This window comes from Pleurodeles waltl, chromosome 7, assembly GCF_031143425.1.
Source record: "Pleurodeles waltl isolate 20211129_DDA chromosome 7, aPleWal1.hap1.20221129, whole genome shotgun sequence".
NCBI lineage: Eukaryota > Metazoa > Chordata > Amphibia > Caudata > Salamandridae > Pleurodeles > Pleurodeles waltl.
In genome coordinates, this window is record NC_090446.1 from 121155611 (window position 1) to 121177055 (window position 21445).

Here is a 21445-nt window from a genome sequence, read left to right on the forward strand (position 1 = left end):
CATGTGTAAACTCGCAGAAAAATGCAAAGTATTATGGTTTTAGGATAAATCAACATGCAATACACGGGGTATACAGATAAGGCATGGCAAACCTAAGCTAAGCATCAATGAAGACGGAGAAGAGGTGAAAAAGGCAGAGAAAAATGTGGGGGAGAAATTTCCAAATATGGTGAAGAAATTAATATCAAATTGTTCCACATTATCATGTGTAAACTGACCACTTTATCCTATCATTATGGAATGTACAGCCTTGGGTTTCTTTTACGATTTATAGAAGGACTTTAAGGGAAAAAAGAATGGGGTGGATTTTTGAGACATTTTAAAGATAAACAGGTCATATTGAATATGATGCAGGCCAAAACTGGAAGCAAACAGAGTGCCCTAAGGACAGACAAGATGTTTTATATTTCTCAAATGCCCTTATCAGAGCATGTCGAGCCCTCTGAAGTTTGGTAATCAGGAAGAAAGGGAAGTCGTACAAATAAGGCATTAAACTAACCCATCCAGAGTAGGTAATCAGAGAGAAATGGAAAATGTACAAATAAGGCATTAAACTAACCCATCCAGCGTAATCAGTGGTCACCAAGGGTGGCCCCTCCGCTATGGCGGAGGAGCGTCGCCCAACTGACTAAAAGCAGAAAAATAAAGTGATAATAAAAGTATTTTATCATCCCTTTATTGTTCCGCCTTCGTAGGGTGGGACAGGGCCAGCCTCCTCCATGTCAAGTGGAGAAGGAGAGGTATGTGCGCTTCTAAGTGGGCATGTCAGTTTGGCCGGCCTCGGACATGCGCACTTAGAAACTCTCCACCCGGTTGTATTTTACAACTGGATGGAGACCAAGTGCAGTGCCCCACTCTCCCCCTGAGCAGCATTTCTGCCCGCTCAGGTCAATTGCTGCACTTCTTTCATGCTGTGTAACAGCATGAAAGAAGCAGCGTGATTGGTTGGGAAGAGAAGATGAGGCGGCTGGAGCGCAGCAGCACATAACGGAGAGGCAGGTACGTTTTTTTTTTTAATTACCCCCCCACCTCACACAGTGCCCCCCCTCACCCCTTCCTGGTTGGAGCCGGGCTTGGGGGTCACACCACTAATAATCAGTATGTACCAGAGAGAAGAGAACGGATTGGGTTGTAAATGCTCCCAGGGGTTCTCAAAAAGTATAGCTCACCATTGTGATCCCCATGGGACACCACAATCAGGCTGCAGTCATCCAATAAAAATGAATCCAATCTGAGCAGCTGGCAGCGGTTGTCCAAAATAGAGAGGAGAACCAGTTATCAGTTTCTGTCAAGGTTCCTAGGACAGCGGATAGACAATTAATCAGGATACAGTAATGCACTTTGGAGGATGCAGAAATCCAAGAGCACACAGAGAACCTCCCCACTCATTTCAAAATGTCAAGTTTTCATCTTAAAGACCTAGCAGTAATATCTTCGCCCCTGAAACCAAACTGCACTAGAGAAAGAATTAAATGCCAAACCAGGACATTTGTGCCAAAAAACACTTTTACCAGAGCACCTTTCTCCTTCAATAGCAATAAACTATGCATTTGGTGCACACAAAATAATTTCAGTACTGCCGGAAGAAGCAATTACACACCCATGCCTGTTACTGTTTGTCTGGTGAAACTGGGGTGACAGTTTCCTCAATCAGGTACATCTCGTAGCTATCAGTTTTCAGAATGTGCTCTTCACAAACCTTTTACATGTCATCAGGAAATCATCTCTTCCCTGAAAAGTGAACATAGAACTTTCAAGCTTGCGAAAATACCCTGAAAAAGCATCAATAAGGATTTATTGCAATACTCATCTAGGAAGACGACCCTTAATATCACTATCACTTCGGGCCATCGAGTTAGAGGAATACAAATACTGGGTTTTCATCAACCGACCAGAGTATTCCATAAAGCCAGTGTGGTCATGAAAAAGCACATTGGTTCTTTGGCCCCACTTGAAAGAAGGCTTCCGTTTCTCTGTACCAAATGCATTTTACAGTTAAGCTTAGAGAGAACCAAAGAGCTTAGAAAAGCCACTTGCTTTTTCAACTATGCAATTGTTCACATAGGTGAGCCACTTTAGTGAAGGTCTTAGCATGCTTCAGCCTATCTGGCAACATTATGCTGGTTTTCATCCACTTTTTTTCATTTAAAAAAAGGTTTGTAAAAGATTTTACTAGCAACTTGCTTTTATACTAGTGGTTTACTTCTAGTTACAAAAAGCAACTAAAATCTAGCCACTATAAGCCACAAATAGATTCCTACTTTTCCTTTGTTCTAAAACAGCCTTTTTCAAGGAAAGGGCATAGGGATATATTTTATTTTTTATTTAAACAGCTTCATAGTGGCTTACGCGGGCGGGTTTTCTCTGTGCCAGGCCTTCAACAAAAATTCCTTTAAAGAAGAAACATAATTACAGGTTAAGTAACTTGTTCTTTATTACCACAAAATGAATACCTGAATGTTGAAGGAAAAAAAAGCCCTTTTGACAGGAGCATCAGCTGATTCTGTAATTTTCCCCCATAAAGAAATCCATCCAGGTTTGCCTGCGCTTAAAAGAGGTGCTTCTGTAGTCCTAGCATCTCACTTCATTCCAATATGCGTTCTATGAAATTTATAAAAATTTCCCAAGTGTTCCATTCCATTTTCAGATGGTGAAAGTGTGTAGCAAGTGGGAGGGACGGCTATTTCAACTGAGAAGAGTGATAAAAGGATGGAGACATATGTCATGTACATGACAGCAAAATAGAGATAGGTGGAAGTAGATAGAATCTGCACAGCAGAGGCGAAGGAACAAAACTGAGTGGGTGATCAGAGAACATACAAGAACAAGGAAAGGGCTGGTGACAGAAAATACAGCAGCAAGAAGCGGATGGAGAAAAAGCAGTTATTAGACCATCAAGACTAGTGAGAGGGTGAAATAGGTTAGGAGAGAAATAATGTTAGAATAAGCACTAAAATGAGAAAGATTTATTAAAGGTTGGGGTGGGAGAGCAGGTATTCTACTAATTAAGCTATTAAAAGTGTAAAATTTGTATCTAATCCACTAATGTTATATTTACCTTACATTGTTTATTGGTGTGGGTGGCACAACAGCAAATTGTTACTTTGGTTTATAGTTAACATCAAAATTAAAATCAATTGTAAATCCAATAGGTCTGGCTTAGTTTAAGTGCATGGTTAGTGAAACTCTTTTGTAATAGCTGATTGTTATAGCTCCATTTGAAAATAGAAGTGTATATAGCTACTGTTATCTTTCTCATTATAGTGTGTGAATAGCAGAACAGTTTACGTCCCTATTTGAGCATGTAAAGTAGAGCATACACACACTATGGGTCTTATTATAACTTCAGCGGATGGAAAAGCCCATTGGTTCCCGACGGGTAGGTGGCCACCAGTGTGGCAGCCTTCCCGCCAGGCCCATACCGAGTTTCCCGCTGGCCCAGCGGGAAAAGGCCTTCAGCATTGTCTCTGGCTCTTAATAGTACCAGCGTCAATGCTGTAGTGCATAGGATGCACCAGCACCCTACACAATGGGGCTGGCCAGGGGGGCCTGCACTGCCCATGCCAAGGGGCCCCCTGCACCCTGTCTCTGCTAGCTTTTTCATGGCAGTGTTAATGCTATAAAATCGCTGTCAGCGATGGGGTTTGTAATATGCCCTGGTAGATAAGGACCGCCAGGCCGACGTGAAGTCGTAATCTAGCGGTGACCGTGGCACCTACCGCCGCAGTCGTAATATGGCCTTCCAACCGCCACCGCGACCCTGGCGGTCATTAGACCGCCAGCGTAATGAGGCCCTATGTCAAAATGGGAAAAATCCAGATTACTCTGCAATGTGCAGAGGACCTTTCAGCATGCTGCAATAATAATAAATACTGATGGCAGTGTGGGCTAGCCTCTTAGAATATCCAGACAAAAGGTGGCCCTCATTTGCAGAGTGAATGTTTCTAGGCATTATGGTGCCCTTAGGATAGTGGCCTAGACTGGCATACTGTGGGTGTTAGACCTGACAGCCTTTGGTATGGTCTTCTCCCAAACATTTTGCTTTCTCCCCTTTTCTTTGCTTTAATGCTAACAAAAAATTGGACTTATGACTGTGCACTGTACCACTGCTAACCAGAGCTAAAGAGCTTTTGGTCACTCCTTTAAACATAGTACAATCGGCTTACACTTAATTGGTACATTTAATTTACGTGTAAGTCCCTTGTAAAGTGGTACCACAGGTACCCAGGGCCTGTAAATTAAATGCTTCTAGTGGACTTGCAGCACTTACTGTGCTGCCTACTTAAGTAGCCTTTTAAAACACATAGCAAGTCTACCTTTGCAGCCAGTTTGCAGTTTTAAACTGCCAATTAGAGCTGGCAAAATAAACCTTTTGCCAGGCATAAGCCTCCCCTTTTAATACAAACAAGTCACCCATACGGTAGGCTTTAACCAGCCCATAGGGCAAAGTGCATTGTATTAAAAAAAAGTAGGACATGTGTTTTTAAGTTTTACATGTCTTGGTAGTAAAAGAAAAACTCATTCATTTTTCACTACTGAGTGCCTAACTCTCTTCCCCGGGAGCACATTGGGTTACCCTAAAACATTTAATAAGTGCTGACCTTTGAGGGGGCACCGGTAGAAATGTCATGTTTGGTCTCAAAAGAATTGCAATTTAAAATCCTCTTTAATAGTAAAGCCGAATTTCACATCACAATTCTGAAAATGCCACTTTTAGAAAGTTGGTATTTTTTGTCCGAACCATTTGGTGCTTGTAGCCTTGCTCAGATGACTGGTAATATTTGGCCTTTGTGTATTCCTCCGAGACACTGAGACTAAGGGGGACTAGATGTTGGCAGGATGGACCATTCTACCAGGAAGGGTGAGGCGGAGTTGTTCCCTGCCCAAATTACATTTCAAAGGGCTGCCTCCAGCACACGCACAAAGAACTTGACACAAGCCCTGCATCACCCCAGAAAGCTTGGGCAGGGGAAGGAAGGAAACTTTCTGTTCCAGATGGGAGAAAGCCTAGACGTTTCTTTCACTTCAAAGGATAGTACCAGGTATACCTATTGGACTTTCAGACCAACTCTTCAGTTCAATCCTTGACCTGCGGAGTATACACAGAAGGACTCATTTGCACTTCAGAAGACTGTCCTGCTGCATGAACCCTGCTTTGTATTTTGGAGGACTGCCCTGCTGTTATCAAGACTTCTGTGCTGTTTTAAGCCTGCCTTGTAACCTCAGGGGACTATCCCGCTGCTTGAGGCCTGCTTAGCTGCTTGACCCACAGACTACCAGTTACTCAAAGGGCTTGCTGGTTTGCTTCCTGTTCTAAGCTACACGGGCACAACAAGCTCCAACAGACTTGCACCCCCACTTCGACCTTGTCTGAAGTGAGTACCACCCTCCAAATGGTGTTCCACCACCCCTGGACCCTTGAGTACTAAAGGTGTCCAAACAGCAAAAAACTGAAGCTTAGGACGCAGAATACTTTCCACCAAACTGTGGCCTGAGACCCACCAGAAGAACAAGACCTATCTGCTTCCTGATCCATCCAAGGGGCATCGCTGGTCAGCCCGACTTTGCATAGCTCCCACTACGTTCTTCTGCACAGCAGCAAATCCTGTTCAGCAGCTCCTCTAAGGAAGGGTATCTGGCCTTGTGGAGCCCTTATCAGCTACAGCCTTGAAAAAGAATTTCCACTTACAAAAAACGAACAAAGTTTGAACGTAGAAATCTTCACTGCGACTTCATCCAGCCGCTCCTCAATGACGACACCTCCTCATCGGACGCTGTCAGCTGCCTTGACCAACTGAACATTAACTTCAAAGTGACTTTATCTTCAAAAAGTATTCTGAGTCAGAAGATAAGCCAAGACTCGGCCCAAACCACCTTGTGCATCCGAACCACGCTCTGTTGCGGTTGGCCAGAACATCTGACTTTGCCCTGGTCTCGCATAACTAGATTCCACAGGCAGGCGCTTTGTTCTTTTAGGCATTATTTTTCTCCAAATACTTTAAAAGTTCACAAATCCTATTCTGATTGGATTTAATTTGCTTTGGTGTCAAATTATTTTTTAGAATTTCCTCTATTTTTATACATTGGGGTGGGATTTTTCTTGTGTTGTGTTTTCACTTTATTACTGGTTGTGTGCTGCATAACTACTTTACACATTGCCTCTAAGTTAAGCCTGACTGCTTTCGTGCCATGCTATCAGAGGGGTTAGCGCAGGTTAATTTAATTACTTTCATGATTCATCCTGAGAGGGGTTGCAGTTGATGTTTGAGAAGGATCTTCAACCCCCTAAACCAAAATCCAAATTTCTTACACTGGGCATCACTTCCTCAGTGCCATGTCATCTATCCCTTGCATATGATGGGGGCCCCTGTAATTAAATGGCTAGCAATAGAATTTATTCTGCATCCTTAGAATGTAATGCTAGGGATGCTGTAATGGGCATGCGGTCCTATTCTACCCAAGATGGGTAGCAGAGAATGCAAGCACATTATGAATGACACAAAGCTGGTATTTGGGGGAAAAAGGTTCAAGTTCTAAAAATGTCAACCTTTTGCTCCAAATGTATGTATAACAGGTAAATAGATGGTTGAGGTTCAACACTATTACATTTCAGTAAATACGGTTACAAAGGAGAAGGCATGGTAAATAGTGGGGCACGTGTTTATATTTACTCGCTGAAGGACCCAGAGATCAGAACATAAGGAGTAGCTCTGTAGTCTACTGACAGATTATGAGATGTGTACTTCAACTATGTTACCATGTCATACCAACATACTTTGAGTCATAGAAAGAGGCTGAATGAGCTTGGAAGTTGTGGGTCTGGAAAATGAAGGACAGAAGGTAGACATATGAAAAGATACATTGGTAGTCAGTTAAATTGTGAACTGAGCTTCCATAAATTGTGTGGTTCTGAGAAAACATCATACAATTTTCAGAACTTTGCAAAGATTTCCTTCAACTGAAACAATGTGCTACAACAAGCTCTGTAGGATTAAAACAATTCACTTTTTCCTAGCAGTATTGGTGAAACTTCTCTAGAAAAGTTTTACCACTTTCCTGAAAAACACGCACATTGACTTTTTGCAGAACATTTCCACAAAACCAGGTGAATTTTGCCACAGGCTCAACCAAAAATGAATTGCCGAGCTGCACCACCAGAATTGGCAGACCACTAGTAGCATATATACTGAACAACTGTGTAGGTTTATTAAGTTGGTCTAGAATTGCAGGATGACATAATAGGATAAAAACAAATTTAGCTCTTAAAATATAATTTCAAACATCAAATAACAGATAAACCAGTAATATTATAAAACATTTTGCTCGGTCCCAGCTGCCTGCCACATGGGAATAGTTATGAAATCAACAGCTTCTATTGCCGCACCATTGCTACAGTTGTAGGCTTACTTTTGCTCCATCGTTTACATAGAATCATGATAGCTTAGTTTTTTCATGATAACATTTTTAAAAACAGATGTTATGCAAACAAGCTGTAGTGATATGCTCAGTGTGCCTGTGATAACCTAATCTCAGTTTCTGGTTATGATTCACCCTGGTATACTTAGATAAGCATGTAGCCAAACTAAACTGAGTGAGCAGTAATGCAATGCAGTCTGTGAATGTGCCATTCTGTGCTGCTTAGCTCATTGTTCGGCATACTGTTACTTAATCCTGATTTCTTTACAATGCTCCACTTTCTTAAAATGGCGATCAGTTTTGTCAAGGTTTGCAAGTCTAGAAGTCTTAAATTATTTCATGAGAATAGCCTATCCAGTCTGTGGTTCCAACTAAGATCATGATTTTGATAGCCATTGTGGTTAATGAAATTTGTGGTTAATGAAATTACACAAATTGTATCAACAGTTAAAAATAACTACCGTTCTGTAACTACATTTTATGAAACCGATAGATATATGGGATAAAGTACCCCCTGTTGTACATTATAATTATACTGCAAGTCACCAAGGAGTTCCATAACTATATAGAGGAATGAGGCAGAAGGCTGAGTTCCTTTATAAGGTTATGAAACTCTGAGGTAACTTGCAATGTCCTTATGATGTACACCAGGCGGTACTTAATCCCACATAAAACATGGTCACCCCATCACCTTTCCTAAAACCTTGGTCCATAGCTCTTTCATATGAAAGCGCAAACATGTTTGCAAACCTGAAGAATAAAAATAAAAACTCCAGTGCAAACTTAAAAACATCAAAAACGTGTTCAATATTTGTTTCTGACAGATAAGAAACAGTTCAATACAAGCCGGTTTAAAAAAACAACTGTAGTAGCTCGGAATATGTAGAAACGTGCAGAAAGAGTCTAGCTTTTCTCTAAGGAGTGCAAAAAATAAACCTATTCTCTCTGCCTGTCACTGTAAGCCATTAAAATAGAGCAGAAGACATAAAAGCAATGTTATTTTGCTTTAAATGTTTGCTTCAATGCTAGCTCTGGCAGCAGGGATTGGGACATCAGAACTCAATTGTAATAACTTATAAAGCTCTGACATCTTTACTTTATAATCAGCGACAAGGTGCGTCACAAGTCACCGATAAAGAAATTAGAAACTGACATTTATATAGAGATTACAGAATTCCATGTCTTTTAATGAAATAACATATCCCCAAGAATACATTAGAAGGGTAAGGCAAGCAATAGAGATACATGCATGAGGCCACCAAGACTAAAGCAGATGCAACTACAAGGTTACTTACAATTAATTTTGTATTAATGTTTGCAGGTATATTATCACTTGTAAGCTTACTCTGCTAAAGTTTTATTTCATACCTCATTTGCTTTGCACATGCTAGGGCTTCTCTACCATACCCCTGCAGTATAAATGAATTATTTAAAACAGACCACTTTGAGTCCGTGTGCCCTGAAACTGTTTCACTATACTTAGGGGCATATTCAGAAGTCCCTTGCACCCCTAAGCGCGACTGTAGCATCATTGTTCTTAATGCTACGGCGGTGCTAAACAAGCCCTCACCATGTGCAGTATTTACAAAGTGACGCAATGGTACCATTGTACCTGCACCAGGTATATGTAAGGGAGGCGTTCCCCCAGAGAGGCCCAGAAAATGGAGCAGTGAAATTTACAAGATTTCACTGAACTATTCGAGTGCCATTTCTTAGTGAAGCTAGTGCTTTATCCTATGGGCGTCTCAGAGCTTTGCTAGTCTAGGGCCAACATTTTTGGTGCTAGTCCAGCAAACTGGCACAGCTGTGCTAACGAGCACCATGGTGCGCTGTATTGTGAATACAGCACTACTATGGTGTCATTAGGGGGGCACAGGGCAGTGCAAGGAAACTGGCGCATCTGAGGAGATGCGCCAGTTCCTTGTAAGTAGGCCCCTTCGTGTCTAGAAACCAAAGCACAGGGGAACTTCATTTGTATGACATGGAAAACTGTGCCTTCCTTCGCATGTTCCATTCTTAACTGGCCCATTTCTACTTTTCGTACAGTATGCTTGATAACCTGTAAGCCCGCCTGGGGTGCTTGATGTTTTTTACTTCTCTCATCAGAGGAAACTATTTACTTACCTATACCTCAAGTTCATCAGTGCTGGTATCTTTTGTGACTCATCCCCTGCCATGCTGGAAACCCCAAGTAAATTCAAAATAGCCATAAACAACGTTACAACGCCCACAGGCCCAACATGTTTTTGATTAGAAGCTTATCCACCTCCATTTGAAACAACCCAAAATCCAGCCAATAAGGTGGGTTTGATGGGTTCTATACTCCCCTTGTAGGCCACTACAGCTCAGATTTCATAGCACAAGTGTGAAGGAAATATAGAGCAGCTAGTGACAAACTGGAGTTACAGGTAAATAACTAATAGCTTCTGAATAACTGGATCTTTACATTCTTGAATCATAATAGGAAGCAATAAGTAAAAATTGAGTGGGAAAAACGCTCACCTTCAGTGAAAGAGTAAGAGTAGTAACTATTTGCCAATTAAAGAATCAGTTGCTATTTTCAAATCCAGGTAATGTGCTTGGTGAACATGTGCCTGCTTTTCCAAATAGCATGTGAGCAGGACTTGTAGAATGGAGCTCTCGCCAACAGGATTCTGGTAAAATGCACTGTCACCCTACCTCCTAGGGGGTGCTTCACTTTCTTGTGACAGAATGTGATGCAGACAGAAAGCCAATGGGCAAAATCCTGTCTAGACAGGGATAGACCTCTCTTGGTGCAACCAAGAGAGATCAAGATTTGGTCGATCTTTTTATATCCATAGTTCGTTGATGTTTAGTGACTATAGTGCTCTCTCAAACCACTTTGAAGGATTTGAGACAAAAGACTAGAGTATTACAGATGTGTTTGAATGGAAGATCAAGGGTACATTGGGAGTGAACCTTGAGCTGGTGCACATGACTGTCTTGCATCAAATGCAAGAACGGTTCTTTTACTGCAGAGGTTTGAAACAGTCCTACTCTTCTTGACAAAGTCAGAGCTATGAGAAGTGTAATTTTCCAACGGGCTGGCTCAAAGGGTTGGGAGTATCGGTTGACTGAGTACTGTTTTCTGTTCCCATGATAAAAATGGAAGCCAAAACCGGCGAAAGGCCCTGAATAATCCTCTTTTGAACTGGTTGATGATCCTTTAAGAGGGAGCATTAACCTTCTGAACTTCAAAACAGCTACTCAGTGGACTTTTACTGATGGGTACTTAAAACCACTGGTGGCCAGTTGGAGAGAATATGGCAGGGTCTGTTGCAGCTGCATAGCTACTAGCCTTAAACCATACATACAAACATTTTAATTCGATGTTATCGTCATTGACAGGGCACATGCTTATACCAGTACTGTCCTGCATTCTACAGAGAAGTACAAATGGCTAAACTGTAGGTGGAAAGGTACCAAACTTTTACGCTGAATGACTTCAATTTGGAGTGGATGATGTGACCACTGTGCCGAGAAAGAAGAATGGGGTGGATCTTCAATGAAAATGGGGATTTCTGGACAACTATATCCTGTATGGGCACAACTGATATAACTAAACAGACTATCAATATCAGGGAGCAGGTCTCAGTCTTGATCTTCATCAGCATTCTTGAAATGAGGAGAAACAGCAGAAAAATGTAGGCACAGACGTTCAACATTATCATTGGAGCCTGTATGCCAGTACTTGCTTGCATAGTAGAGGCGTTTCTTGTTCTACAAGCTGGCAAGCAGATCTTGGCTGTGTTTACCCTACTTCCTGAAGATTTGTTACTGTTGATCCTGGTGAAGTTCCCACTTGTGACAACTTGAAAGTGGAGAAGTGAATATCCCAATGCTTATTCTAGATCCTAGGCAAAGGTTTCACAGGTATGCCTACTTTGTGACTGACCCATCCTGGAGTAGTTGCAACTCCGCCAAACACATGCAAAAGCTAATGCCTCTATGTTTGGCATTATAATACATGGAGATGATATTGTCTTCTGATTACCAGCAGGAACAAGAATTCTTGGAGTCCCAGACTAATGGCCACAGAACAAAGATATTTATATGGAAGTGAGGGATTCCTCTTGTTTTGATTGGAGATCTCTATGAGTAGCTCCAGCATGAAAGTTATACAGATTTCTCAAGAACAGTTGTCTGCAGTCATGCAGATTCAAGGTGCATCTTGCATAGAGGCTGTCCACAAACATACCCCAGAGTATTGCTTGCTTGAAGTGGCAAGATGCCTTTACAGTGTTTTTCCATTATCCTGTTGACTGCTGCCACTGCAGGGTTAGCCCCTGTTGAATCAGTCTCATCCGCAGTTCCCAAAAAAAGGATTGAATCCTATGCAGGATGACAAAAGTTCCAGCAGCAATTTGTAACTCCTGACTGAGATCTTCTGTTGCCATCATAAGCTAGGAGCCAATGTCTGAAGTTTTTAACTCAGTCCAGTGAAAGGAAATGCCTTGACAAGTCGCATATGGAGGATTACTCCCAGAAATCGGTTCAGTGTAATGGGCATAGGGAAGACCTTTGGACATTAAGGGTTAGGCCCAACTGATGAAAATGATCAGTGCAAGACACTATTCAGACTTAGGCTGCCTCTGCCAATGGTGATTTTTTTTACTAGCCAGCTGTCCAGGTAAGCTTCTCCAAGTAAAGGCTGCAACTAGAGTAAGACACTTTTGGGTAGACAAATTTCAGGTCGAAAGGGTGAACTCCGAACTGCACCATTCCAGTGTTATTTTTTTAACGATGTCTTGACATTTAGTATCATAGATGCTACCAATGGTTCGGGTGTATGGGTAGGTGGAAAACGGCATCCTGTAGATCCAAGAAGATGAGGAACTCTCCATCCTGTAGCAGCAGATGGGCTCTCTCAAGGTGATCAACTGACAAGAGTGTTCCTTTATAAACCTGTTGAGTTCACAAAGGTCTAGTATCAGCCCCCATTCCTGTTTTCTTCTTCGGTAAGAAAAACTCTGAGTATAAGCCCAGTAAGTGCTTAATTTGAGCCAGTGCTCAGCACAGGCACTTTTTTTTTTTTTTTCTAACAACGTGAGCACCAAGCCCTGTTTGAGCCACTGGCACCTTTTCCATCACTATTTTGATAAGAAGGATTTCCTGCTGGAGTTCTCATAGATGCAGGTGGTGTTCCTTACTCAGTGGGAGATGGGGTGGTTTCTTTTCGAATTCCAGGGCATGTGCAGACTATACTTTCTGTACCAGCCAGCTGTCTATGCCGATATCAAACCATTTGGTGGTTGTAGACCCCTTAAGTATGCTCCTGAATGTACGAAGCTTCAAAAGGTTATCAAAGAGGCTCACCCGTACAGGAGAGCAACCAGGGAGTGTGCTATGTCCACATTAGTTTTAAAGGCCTGCAGGGCCTCATTCACTTGTTTTCCAAACTAAGTTTGCCCATGAAAGGGCATCTCAGTATTTCGACTTGCACCTCCAGAGGAGAAGAGGTGGCTTTAAGTTAGCCTTGCCTTCTGAGCACTGCAGTCACCTCCAACTTGTTCAGGCCCGTTTTGCCATGTCCATGACAGCGTCAACTATGGATGCAAAAGTGTTGACCCCTTCCTTAGCCATTGCTACCTGTTCTATGGGATCAAATGAAGCAGCGGCAACCTGTCCTGCCACAACTCACAGCTTTACAATCCTAGGAATGCCATAGCATCTACTGCTTTCTTGAAGCTGCGGACAAGGACCAGACACTGTGCCCCAAATTAATATGGAATTTTTGTTTTTTTAGGGTATAGCGACACACAGTAACAAAAGTGTGTGTCACTGGCACCGCACATACTCAGACCCACCCAGACAGATAGACCCCCTAGCACCTTTCCAAATCCTACAAAGAACAGGATCCAAGAGTTGATTTCTGTAATTTGGAGGGGGGGGGGGTTCTATAAATAACTATTGTATTGAAAGGAAAATGTTCATCATTTTATCCATTTATATATAATTTGTTCATATAAAAATCATAACAGAATGACAGCAAAGACATACGGCATTTATTGAGTGATTGGGGCAACAATTACTGGACTCTTATTCCTATTATAGGTACTTATGAATGTACAAGATAAAGAGATGAGTTTTTAAGAAGTTTGTAAAGGAGACAGTAGTAGATTATGCTAGTGGTGATGCTCAAGATCGAAGTTACCTTGAGCATCACTACTATCAGAAAACATAGGTTACCTGGATCGCCCTTGTGCCACTATTATAGATTCCGACATTGGGGACGGTCAAACAAGCTGCTGTGCAATCAGGTGTTATGTACTTCTTTTTAAGGAGCGTCAAAGCTACCTGAACTGTTGCTGGCAATGTTTACTGGCTTCGTCCGTCTTTCCACATAGTCCAAGATGATTATCAAAGTCACCATCTGTCTTAGCTGCGTGTTGAAATTATAAAAGCAGCACTGCTGCTCTACTGCAGACATCAACAGATCAAATACCTAAACTGCCCCTTCTGACAAGGCCTGGTAATGGGAGATGTCATCTGATGGTGAGTCAGGTTGCATGTATTTATTTGCATCTTTAGATATAATGAAATCTATCCATTGTTCATCATCTTGGCAAGCTTCCTTGCCCACTTAAGGTTCAGAAACCAGGACTTTTGCTGATTAGTGTATTGTTGGACTTCTATGCCCATGTTCGCAGGAGATACAGAGCGCGTAAGTAGAGGGTGAGGCAGCTGAGATGTACATGACAATATTGATGAGGTGGCACTGGAAATGATTCCTGTCCAGCACAAGTGGGTCTACGTTTGGTAAAGGCTCCATCATATCTACTGCAGCTTATTCCAGAAAGCCATGGGACACTACATTTTAGGTGGGTTTCAGTCTCATAAGAGCCCTTCATAGAGATGTTCCTAATACCTTTGGGCTCCTAACAAAAGAAGCTCTTGCATAGCACACTGCTCAGAGCTCTGCAGGTTATGGAAATATTCTCTAGCGTCTTCTGTACAATGTGATCCTCATATTCCTGTTCCTTGTACTCCAGTATGTAGGTGACATCTAGCTGCGCTGTAAGGTAAGCCCGAAGCCTGTTCATGGTCACTGATACCCTTTTCCATTCCAGAATCCAAAATGTGGATGAGTAAATGCAGACACCTTCATTAGCAACTGTGAATAACCGCCCGAAACTCCAATGATAAGGACAATGTATTATCAGCTGTTGGAATCAAAGAAAGTATCACTGCTGATATTGTAAACAGTGGTGGCATCAACTAAGTCTTCTTGCTCAACAACAGGGTGGTCATTGGTGGTGGGGCAGTCTACAGTGCAACCAAGGTATTTTGCCAGCGATGTGGTCATCAGCACCATCAACTGAGGGAGCAATAAAGATAGTAACTCCTTAGTCCACCACGTGGTTCCCGATTAACTGTAGGAGGGGGAATGATGACAGTGCTTCGCAAAAACTTTTTTTTTTTTTTTACTTTTGCACTATGTTATACTCATACTGCTCTGGCACTTTAACAGCTTCGCTGATTAAAGTTTATTTCTCCCTTTGTGGAGCCAGAATCAAGTGTTTCCTAGAAGAACTTTAGTTATGGAGTTTCCATATGCTTCCTGCTTACAGACCGTTTTTGCGGAAGAATCATCAACTGATGAGAGGCATCACCTTTTGAGGAGTAAAAGTTATTTTTTATGAGATAGGAGGCTCCTTTCATTGTTCTTCCAAGTCTTTAGGGGAACTTCTAGCAGATATCACAGCAAAAAAGCCTTATGGGATTAATATAAGCAGTAACTTCTCTGTAAGTGCTGGTAATTTATTGAGACCTTATTTTGACCACAGGAGGAACATGTTTTGAAACCAGATTTCATTTCATTATCCTCCGTGATGAAATTGATCATGTCTTCCCTGGGCCAGGAAAGTTATAAAATACAGCAGAAACAACTAAAAAGGGAATAAAGCTAGGAATGCCTGGAGTACAGGGAAGATGTTGAATACCAAGTCAAGTACTAAGTTAGAAGGTAAAGAGCAGAGCTCTTTCCAGAGGCTCCCTCACACACAATTTGAGCTATGGTAGCCAATAGTGAAAGTAGAGCTCAAGTCACCCACCTAAATGATTATTTTTTTTGTAACGAGGTGGATGGCCGACGAAGCAATGTTGGGCTTATGGTTATTTTTTCACACAGTGTATTGCCATTTTGAAAATATCTGTAAATCCCAGCCTGAAGACAGAGACTACTTTAAGCTTGTGTTGTCCCACGTTTGATGAAAGATCCAATGCTGGACGACAAGTTCCCGCTGGCTTGCCCTTTATAATAATATAGGATAGCCGCTGCAGCTTTGAACAAAGCTGATAATTGATGGTTGGTGCCAGGTGTATATACAGTTCTGGGAAACAATGCTTTTACCTGTGGCCTACTGGTCCTCTCTGGTAAAATGCACTCTTTCCACATAACTGAGCTCCTCACTTCACCACGATATCAGTCATAACGTGAAGGGTATTTGTGGCAATATGTGGATGTACATATCCTTTGTGCATGATATCCACATAAGGACATGTTAACTGCAACCCATAACTGAGGGTTACCTTCTTCCTAATGGAAGTGATGTTTATCGCATAGCTCACCTCTCCTGACTATGTGGGAACATGCAGGTAATACACATTTGAAATCAGAGCCAGGTCAGTGCTCCATCAGGGAACCGAGGAGCTTTACTGGAGAATAGTATACTAAGGACAATTGGTTTTGACCGCTCAACCTCCAGATGGCTTAACCATACCTGGGATGTCTGGCCCACCATTCTATAATTCCTATCCTTGGTCCATCTGTGGCCTCCCGCAATTAAATTCTATGTAGAATTATCTGGAAACAGAAGAGTCCTCATTTGAATGTCTGGTCATTTTCTCCTGTACAAAACATTTATTTAGCCAGTGCATGTTTGTTCCCTCTCCTCCTTTAAGAAAAAAGACTGGTCAGATGAGCTGTCTTTGATTTGACAACAGTTGAGGTTCTGACACAGCGCCACCTGCCTACCGGTCTAGAACCCTATGGTAAGGATAAGAACTGACCCCTAGAGATCAGTGCTTATATTGCCCAGATGTGCTGCAGCAACAGCTTGGGGACATAGCCAACAGGGTTGAGGATTTTATAAGTTGCTATCTCTTTCCCTTCCCATGGAATCGCTCACCGATAGCTGCGATAAAACATATGCTGCTTAAGAAGCCCTCTGTTGTTACCCACCTTGAGGACTCAAGCTATACTGCTCACAAGAGCGGAGGGGCAGTCTGAACTGGAGAGCTGGAGCACCTCTCAAATTTCTTGAACTACATGGAGGGAGTCAAAGAACGGAGTCTTTCATTCAACCACCAGTGAGGAGCCGGCTGGCTGCAACTGAACCAGATGTTGTATGCTTTATCTAGGAGAACACGACGACCTAATTTGGGCCATCCACAGGCTACACCTGGATGAAACTCTGCACTCTCTTGACTTCCCAATTCTATGGTAGCCCTACCCCTCTGCCCACACAATGTGACAAAGGCTTTGCGCTTTCAACTTTATTGTCTCTGTAGCTCAGGGTCCCGTAGTACAGTTCAAGGAGTTACAAGTTGTATGTGCAGATGGGTGCAAGCTTCACGTCCTAGTTGATTTCCATGGTGCATTTGGGCACCTGTCTCCTGAAACAATTTGCTAATAGCCTGGCATTTGAGAGAATAAGCCCCTAAAGTTTAGTACACTAAGAGGTCTACTGTGGGTGTTATTTCATTTCTAATACCATTATTGTCACCTAAATTGTCCACCAACTTCAAGGATAGTTGGAGATGTAAGTGGCTCTCCCTAAGCTGTGACAAAAAGCAAACCACGTCGCCTATTACATACCATCAGATCCACAACAGCTCCACTGGAGAAATGGTATTTGAACCAGCATTTTTTTATGACGCAGTATTCCCAGCTCCCTTTTGAGTTATAGGGCTGTAAATAATTTCTGCAGCACTCCAAGAGCATGCGCACAAACCATTGAGCCATCTTCTGTGAAATCCAGAAAAGCTGAAAAATTACAAACAGGAAAAACAGCTGCTTATCCTCTCAGAGCTCATAATAGCTGATGTCATTGTCCACCAGTGGGAAACAGCAGTAATCACAAAGGCTCTTCCACATAAAACCTAAACGACCACAGGTCGCACACAAAAAACTTAGCTTCATAATGAAGCAAAAGTGTGAATTTGTAGTTCAATACTTTAGGAGGCATACAACACCATCCAGTAAAGTTCACAACATTTAAACCAGAAACTCAGGCTGACACCAGACCAACGAAGGAGTCAGGAGAGCAAACCCAGACTATGAACAAACTCAGAAGAAAGGCTAAACCTATGGGTGCAGTGTATACTACCTCACTGATAGACAGCTTAGAGCCAAGCCTGATAAGGAAGCCACAGACTTGGCATCAGTTTGGCCTCCCCAGAACAGGCTGCCTCAAGAGAACCCCAGCAAATCCTATTTCCCCTCACCAGTGCACAACACGTCGCTGTCCCTACCTTCATCCATGCTGCATATGAAAGGACAGCTATCAAACTCAAGAAGAAGGTGACCCAATGTCCGCTTAAATGAGGGAAAAGAGCAAGCACGGGGTGAACCAAGGCCCAAAATCTCCATATGAAAGGAACGGCTTTGTGGTCAGACCAGGAAGAGGATATAAACTTAACTTTTTACTGGATTCACAGTACTGTGCCAGCAAGGAAAGTAGTGGGTTTGAGCCCTTTCAATATTATCTTTTTTTGCTCCTTAAGGGTCCTCTACTCTGCTGAAGGGATGGTTTCTCCAGATATCAAACATTAATGGCTACCATGAGATTCTGAGCCTCAAGGCGTTTAGTCTGCAAGCTTATACACACACATGGTGCAGCCCTTTTGCTATTTGCATGACATCCCTGAAAAAGACTCTAAATTGGTGTTACACGTGAACTGGATCAAGCTATATCTCCAGCTGGAAGTTATAGCACCCGTCCTTACGGCAACTCGTGAGGATGCAAAGTGGGAACCCCCAACATGCATCTGTGAATTGCAGCTCAGGCGTGTAAGCCAGCCTTGCCTTACATCCGACTGATGCACAGCAGGAAGCAGTTCATGGACGCTTTTATAACATCTTTGGCCATTCCATCAGTACCCTTAAATTGACAAGAAAGGGGTTTTCTATACATTACACAGTGGCCTATCTTCTTGATCAAACAAAGGAAGTTAGCCCGACTAACCCACAGGGTACCCTTCATTCAGCCACGCGTTTGATCCTGAAAGTGTCGGTATACTTCCGTTAAGTGTACTGCAGCAGCGTTGAGAATGGCATGTACTTTCACTTTCTAAGTTAAATGAGTGCAGATAGTCAGTAGCTGGACAATATAAGCACTGCTTGGAACCTAAGAAGCGATGGCATTCTCATACACTGATACTTCACCAGTTTACGGTGATGCCATTTACTTTAGAAAACGTCTCGAGTCTATGCTCTGGGAGTTTACTTCCTACCCTGGCTGCCCACGAACGTTAGCAGGTCTACTTACAGAATTCAGTAGCAATAGTGGGCGCTTTTCTTTTTTTTCTTCAAGCATCGTACCCTACATACACATTATGCTAAATAATAGATCTGACCCCGGCGGCAATATGGGTCAGCGCTAGAGAAACTTGGCCAGCCGTTTTATAACACCCATCCAAGAAAAATCAGTGTTGGGTTCTGGAAAATTCTCTACCCGTCTAAAATTATCGCGAGGATATATATACCTGCTGTCGGATTATATAGTCTGGAATGCTCACTCTCTAAACTATGGACCATTTTGGGTGCCCCCTCCCGGACAGCAACACTGCCGGGAATTGGGTTATTTCACCTCACAATATCAATCATGTCGGCTGTTCTATGGCGGTTTCCCCTCCATCCCCAGACAGCGGGTCCAGGCCGGACCCTTGTGCACCGGGGGTGCTGGGAATCCGGCCAGGACTCACCGTCTTCCTCTTGGACACCATCTTGTCCAGTTTCTTGGCGATGCGCAACACCTCGTCCTCCTTCACCATCATCGTCCCGTCAGAAAGGGCGAAAAACTCTGTGACGGAGGCGCTGGGAAGACGGGAACGCTAAACCTCAGCTGTCGATTCGATGTCGTTTGCACGAGCACTGTTTTCCACAACTACCGGTCACCCAGTCCGTTCTACACAAACACCAGAAATGCTCACAGACACACCCCTTCCAGCGGAGTCCTAGAGGCTCTGTTCAAACAGTGAGGAGGGGGGCTGGGGAACCGACGTCCTCATATGGCCGTTGGGATTCGTAGTTCGTGGCTCCACTTTCCAATGAGGTTTGGATATAGTGGGTCTGCTGATAACTACAACTCCCGTCGTAACTGCAGGGCACAATGTCTGCAGTTAATGATGGGAATTGTAGTGTCGGTGCCCACGCAGGACCCGAGGCGTAACGTTACTCTTTACTAGAAATGGCCTACGTTTCCCATGGTGCCGCTGGAAGCCACTGCGAGCGGAACATTCCAGTCAGGGATGTGTTGCTCACTGAGGATAGGATGCCGCTGACAGGGCTGTGGCTGTGGTACCTGAGCCGCACCCTTCTTGGTAAACAACCTTTAATGACGGTTCTCTCTTTTTTTTTTTTTTTAATTGAACCATTGTTCATGAAACGCTCCGTTGTTCGCGCTCCGTGCCCGGATGCAAAAAATAATTTAGCAGGTGTCGTTTTTCACAAAACTTGTTTTGTGGGCACGTATTTCGAGGAAGCCAAGCGCCGGGTAATATTACATTCAAAACATAGCTATACAACGTATGATATGGCTTTTGTGTCTTCCTCCACCTCTCGCCAAGAAAAAGCAGCAGAAGGGGGGTGGTCATGAGTGTCGCAGGCTTATAGTAAATGTAATTTTTTTTTAAACATCTCAAAGAAATTAGTCAATTTGTTCTTGCTGATTTAAAAGGATACATAGCGCGTGTGAAAATATAATACGAGTGAATGCACCTGCCGCGGAGAACTGTGTACTTTTAAATTGATAACTCATGGCAATCATAAAGGTGGATTGTAATCCAGTCCATGTTGGCAGATTATTGTTCATCCCCCACTATTACTTTTTGTGGCTCACTAAGGTCACAGAGTGGATAAACTGCTACAACCAGCATAGAAACGCAACACATGCTGTAGGAAAGTACCATCTTGCCTGGCATGTTACCCCCATTTTTCACTGTATATATGTTGTTTTAGTTGTATGTGTCACTGGGACCCTGGTAACCCAGGGCCCCAGTGCTCATAAGTGTGCCTGAATGTGTTACCTGTGTAGTGACTAACTGTCTCACTGAGGCTCTGCTAATCAGAACCTCAGTGGTTATGCTCTCTCATTTCTTTCCAAATTGTCACTGACAGGCTAGTGACCATTTTTACCAATTTACATTGGCTTACTGGAACACCCTTATAATTCCCTAGTATATGGTACTGAGGTACCCAGGGTATTGGGGTTCCAGGAGATCCCTATGGGCTGCAGCATTTCTTTTGCCACCCATAGGGAGCTCTGACAATTCTTACACAGGCCTGCCACTGCAGCCTGAGTGAAATAACGTCCACGTTATTTCACAGCCATTTTACACTGCACTTAAGTAACTTATAAGTCACCTATATGTCTAACCTTTACCTGGTAAAGGTTAGGTGCAAAGTTACTTAGTGTGAGGGCACCCTGGCACTAGCCAAGGTGCCCCCACATTGTTCAGAGCCAATTCACTGAACTTTGTGAGTGCGGGGACACCATTACACGCGTGCACTACATATAGGTCACTACCTATATGTGGCTTCACCATGGTAACTCCGAATATGGCCATGTAACATGTCTATGATCATGGAATTGCCCCCTCTATGCCATCCTGGCATTGTTGGTACAATTCCATGATCCCAGTGGTCTGTAGCACAGACCCTGGTACTGCCAGACTGCCCTTCCTGGGGTTTCTCTGCAGCTGCTGCTGCTGCCAACCCCTCAGACAGGCAGCTGCCCTCCTGGGGTCCAGCCAGGCCTGGCCCAGGATGGCAGAACAAAGAACT

The 21445-nt window shown here is 43.1% G+C and overlaps 1 protein-coding gene across 3 annotated transcripts in view; it reads right to left on the reverse strand.

The window, feature by feature from the left end:
• The window catches only part of TCEA2 (transcription elongation factor A2), a 577635-nt gene extending 558007 nt beyond the window's left edge, over positions 1–19628 (reverse strand). For 2 of the 3 annotated variants that reach the window (XM_069243235.1, XM_069243233.1), the window contains exon 1: positions 19366–19570. In XM_069243235.1, the coding sequence (XP_069099336.1) occupies positions 19366–19437 (72 nt within the window). In that variant the 5' untranslated portion in view covers positions 19438–19570. Of the gene's footprint in view, positions 1–19365 lie in introns of all 3 variants that reach the window. The other variant, XM_069243232.1, reaches the window with a different exon arrangement.
• Positions 19629–21445: the final 1817 nt, after the last annotated feature.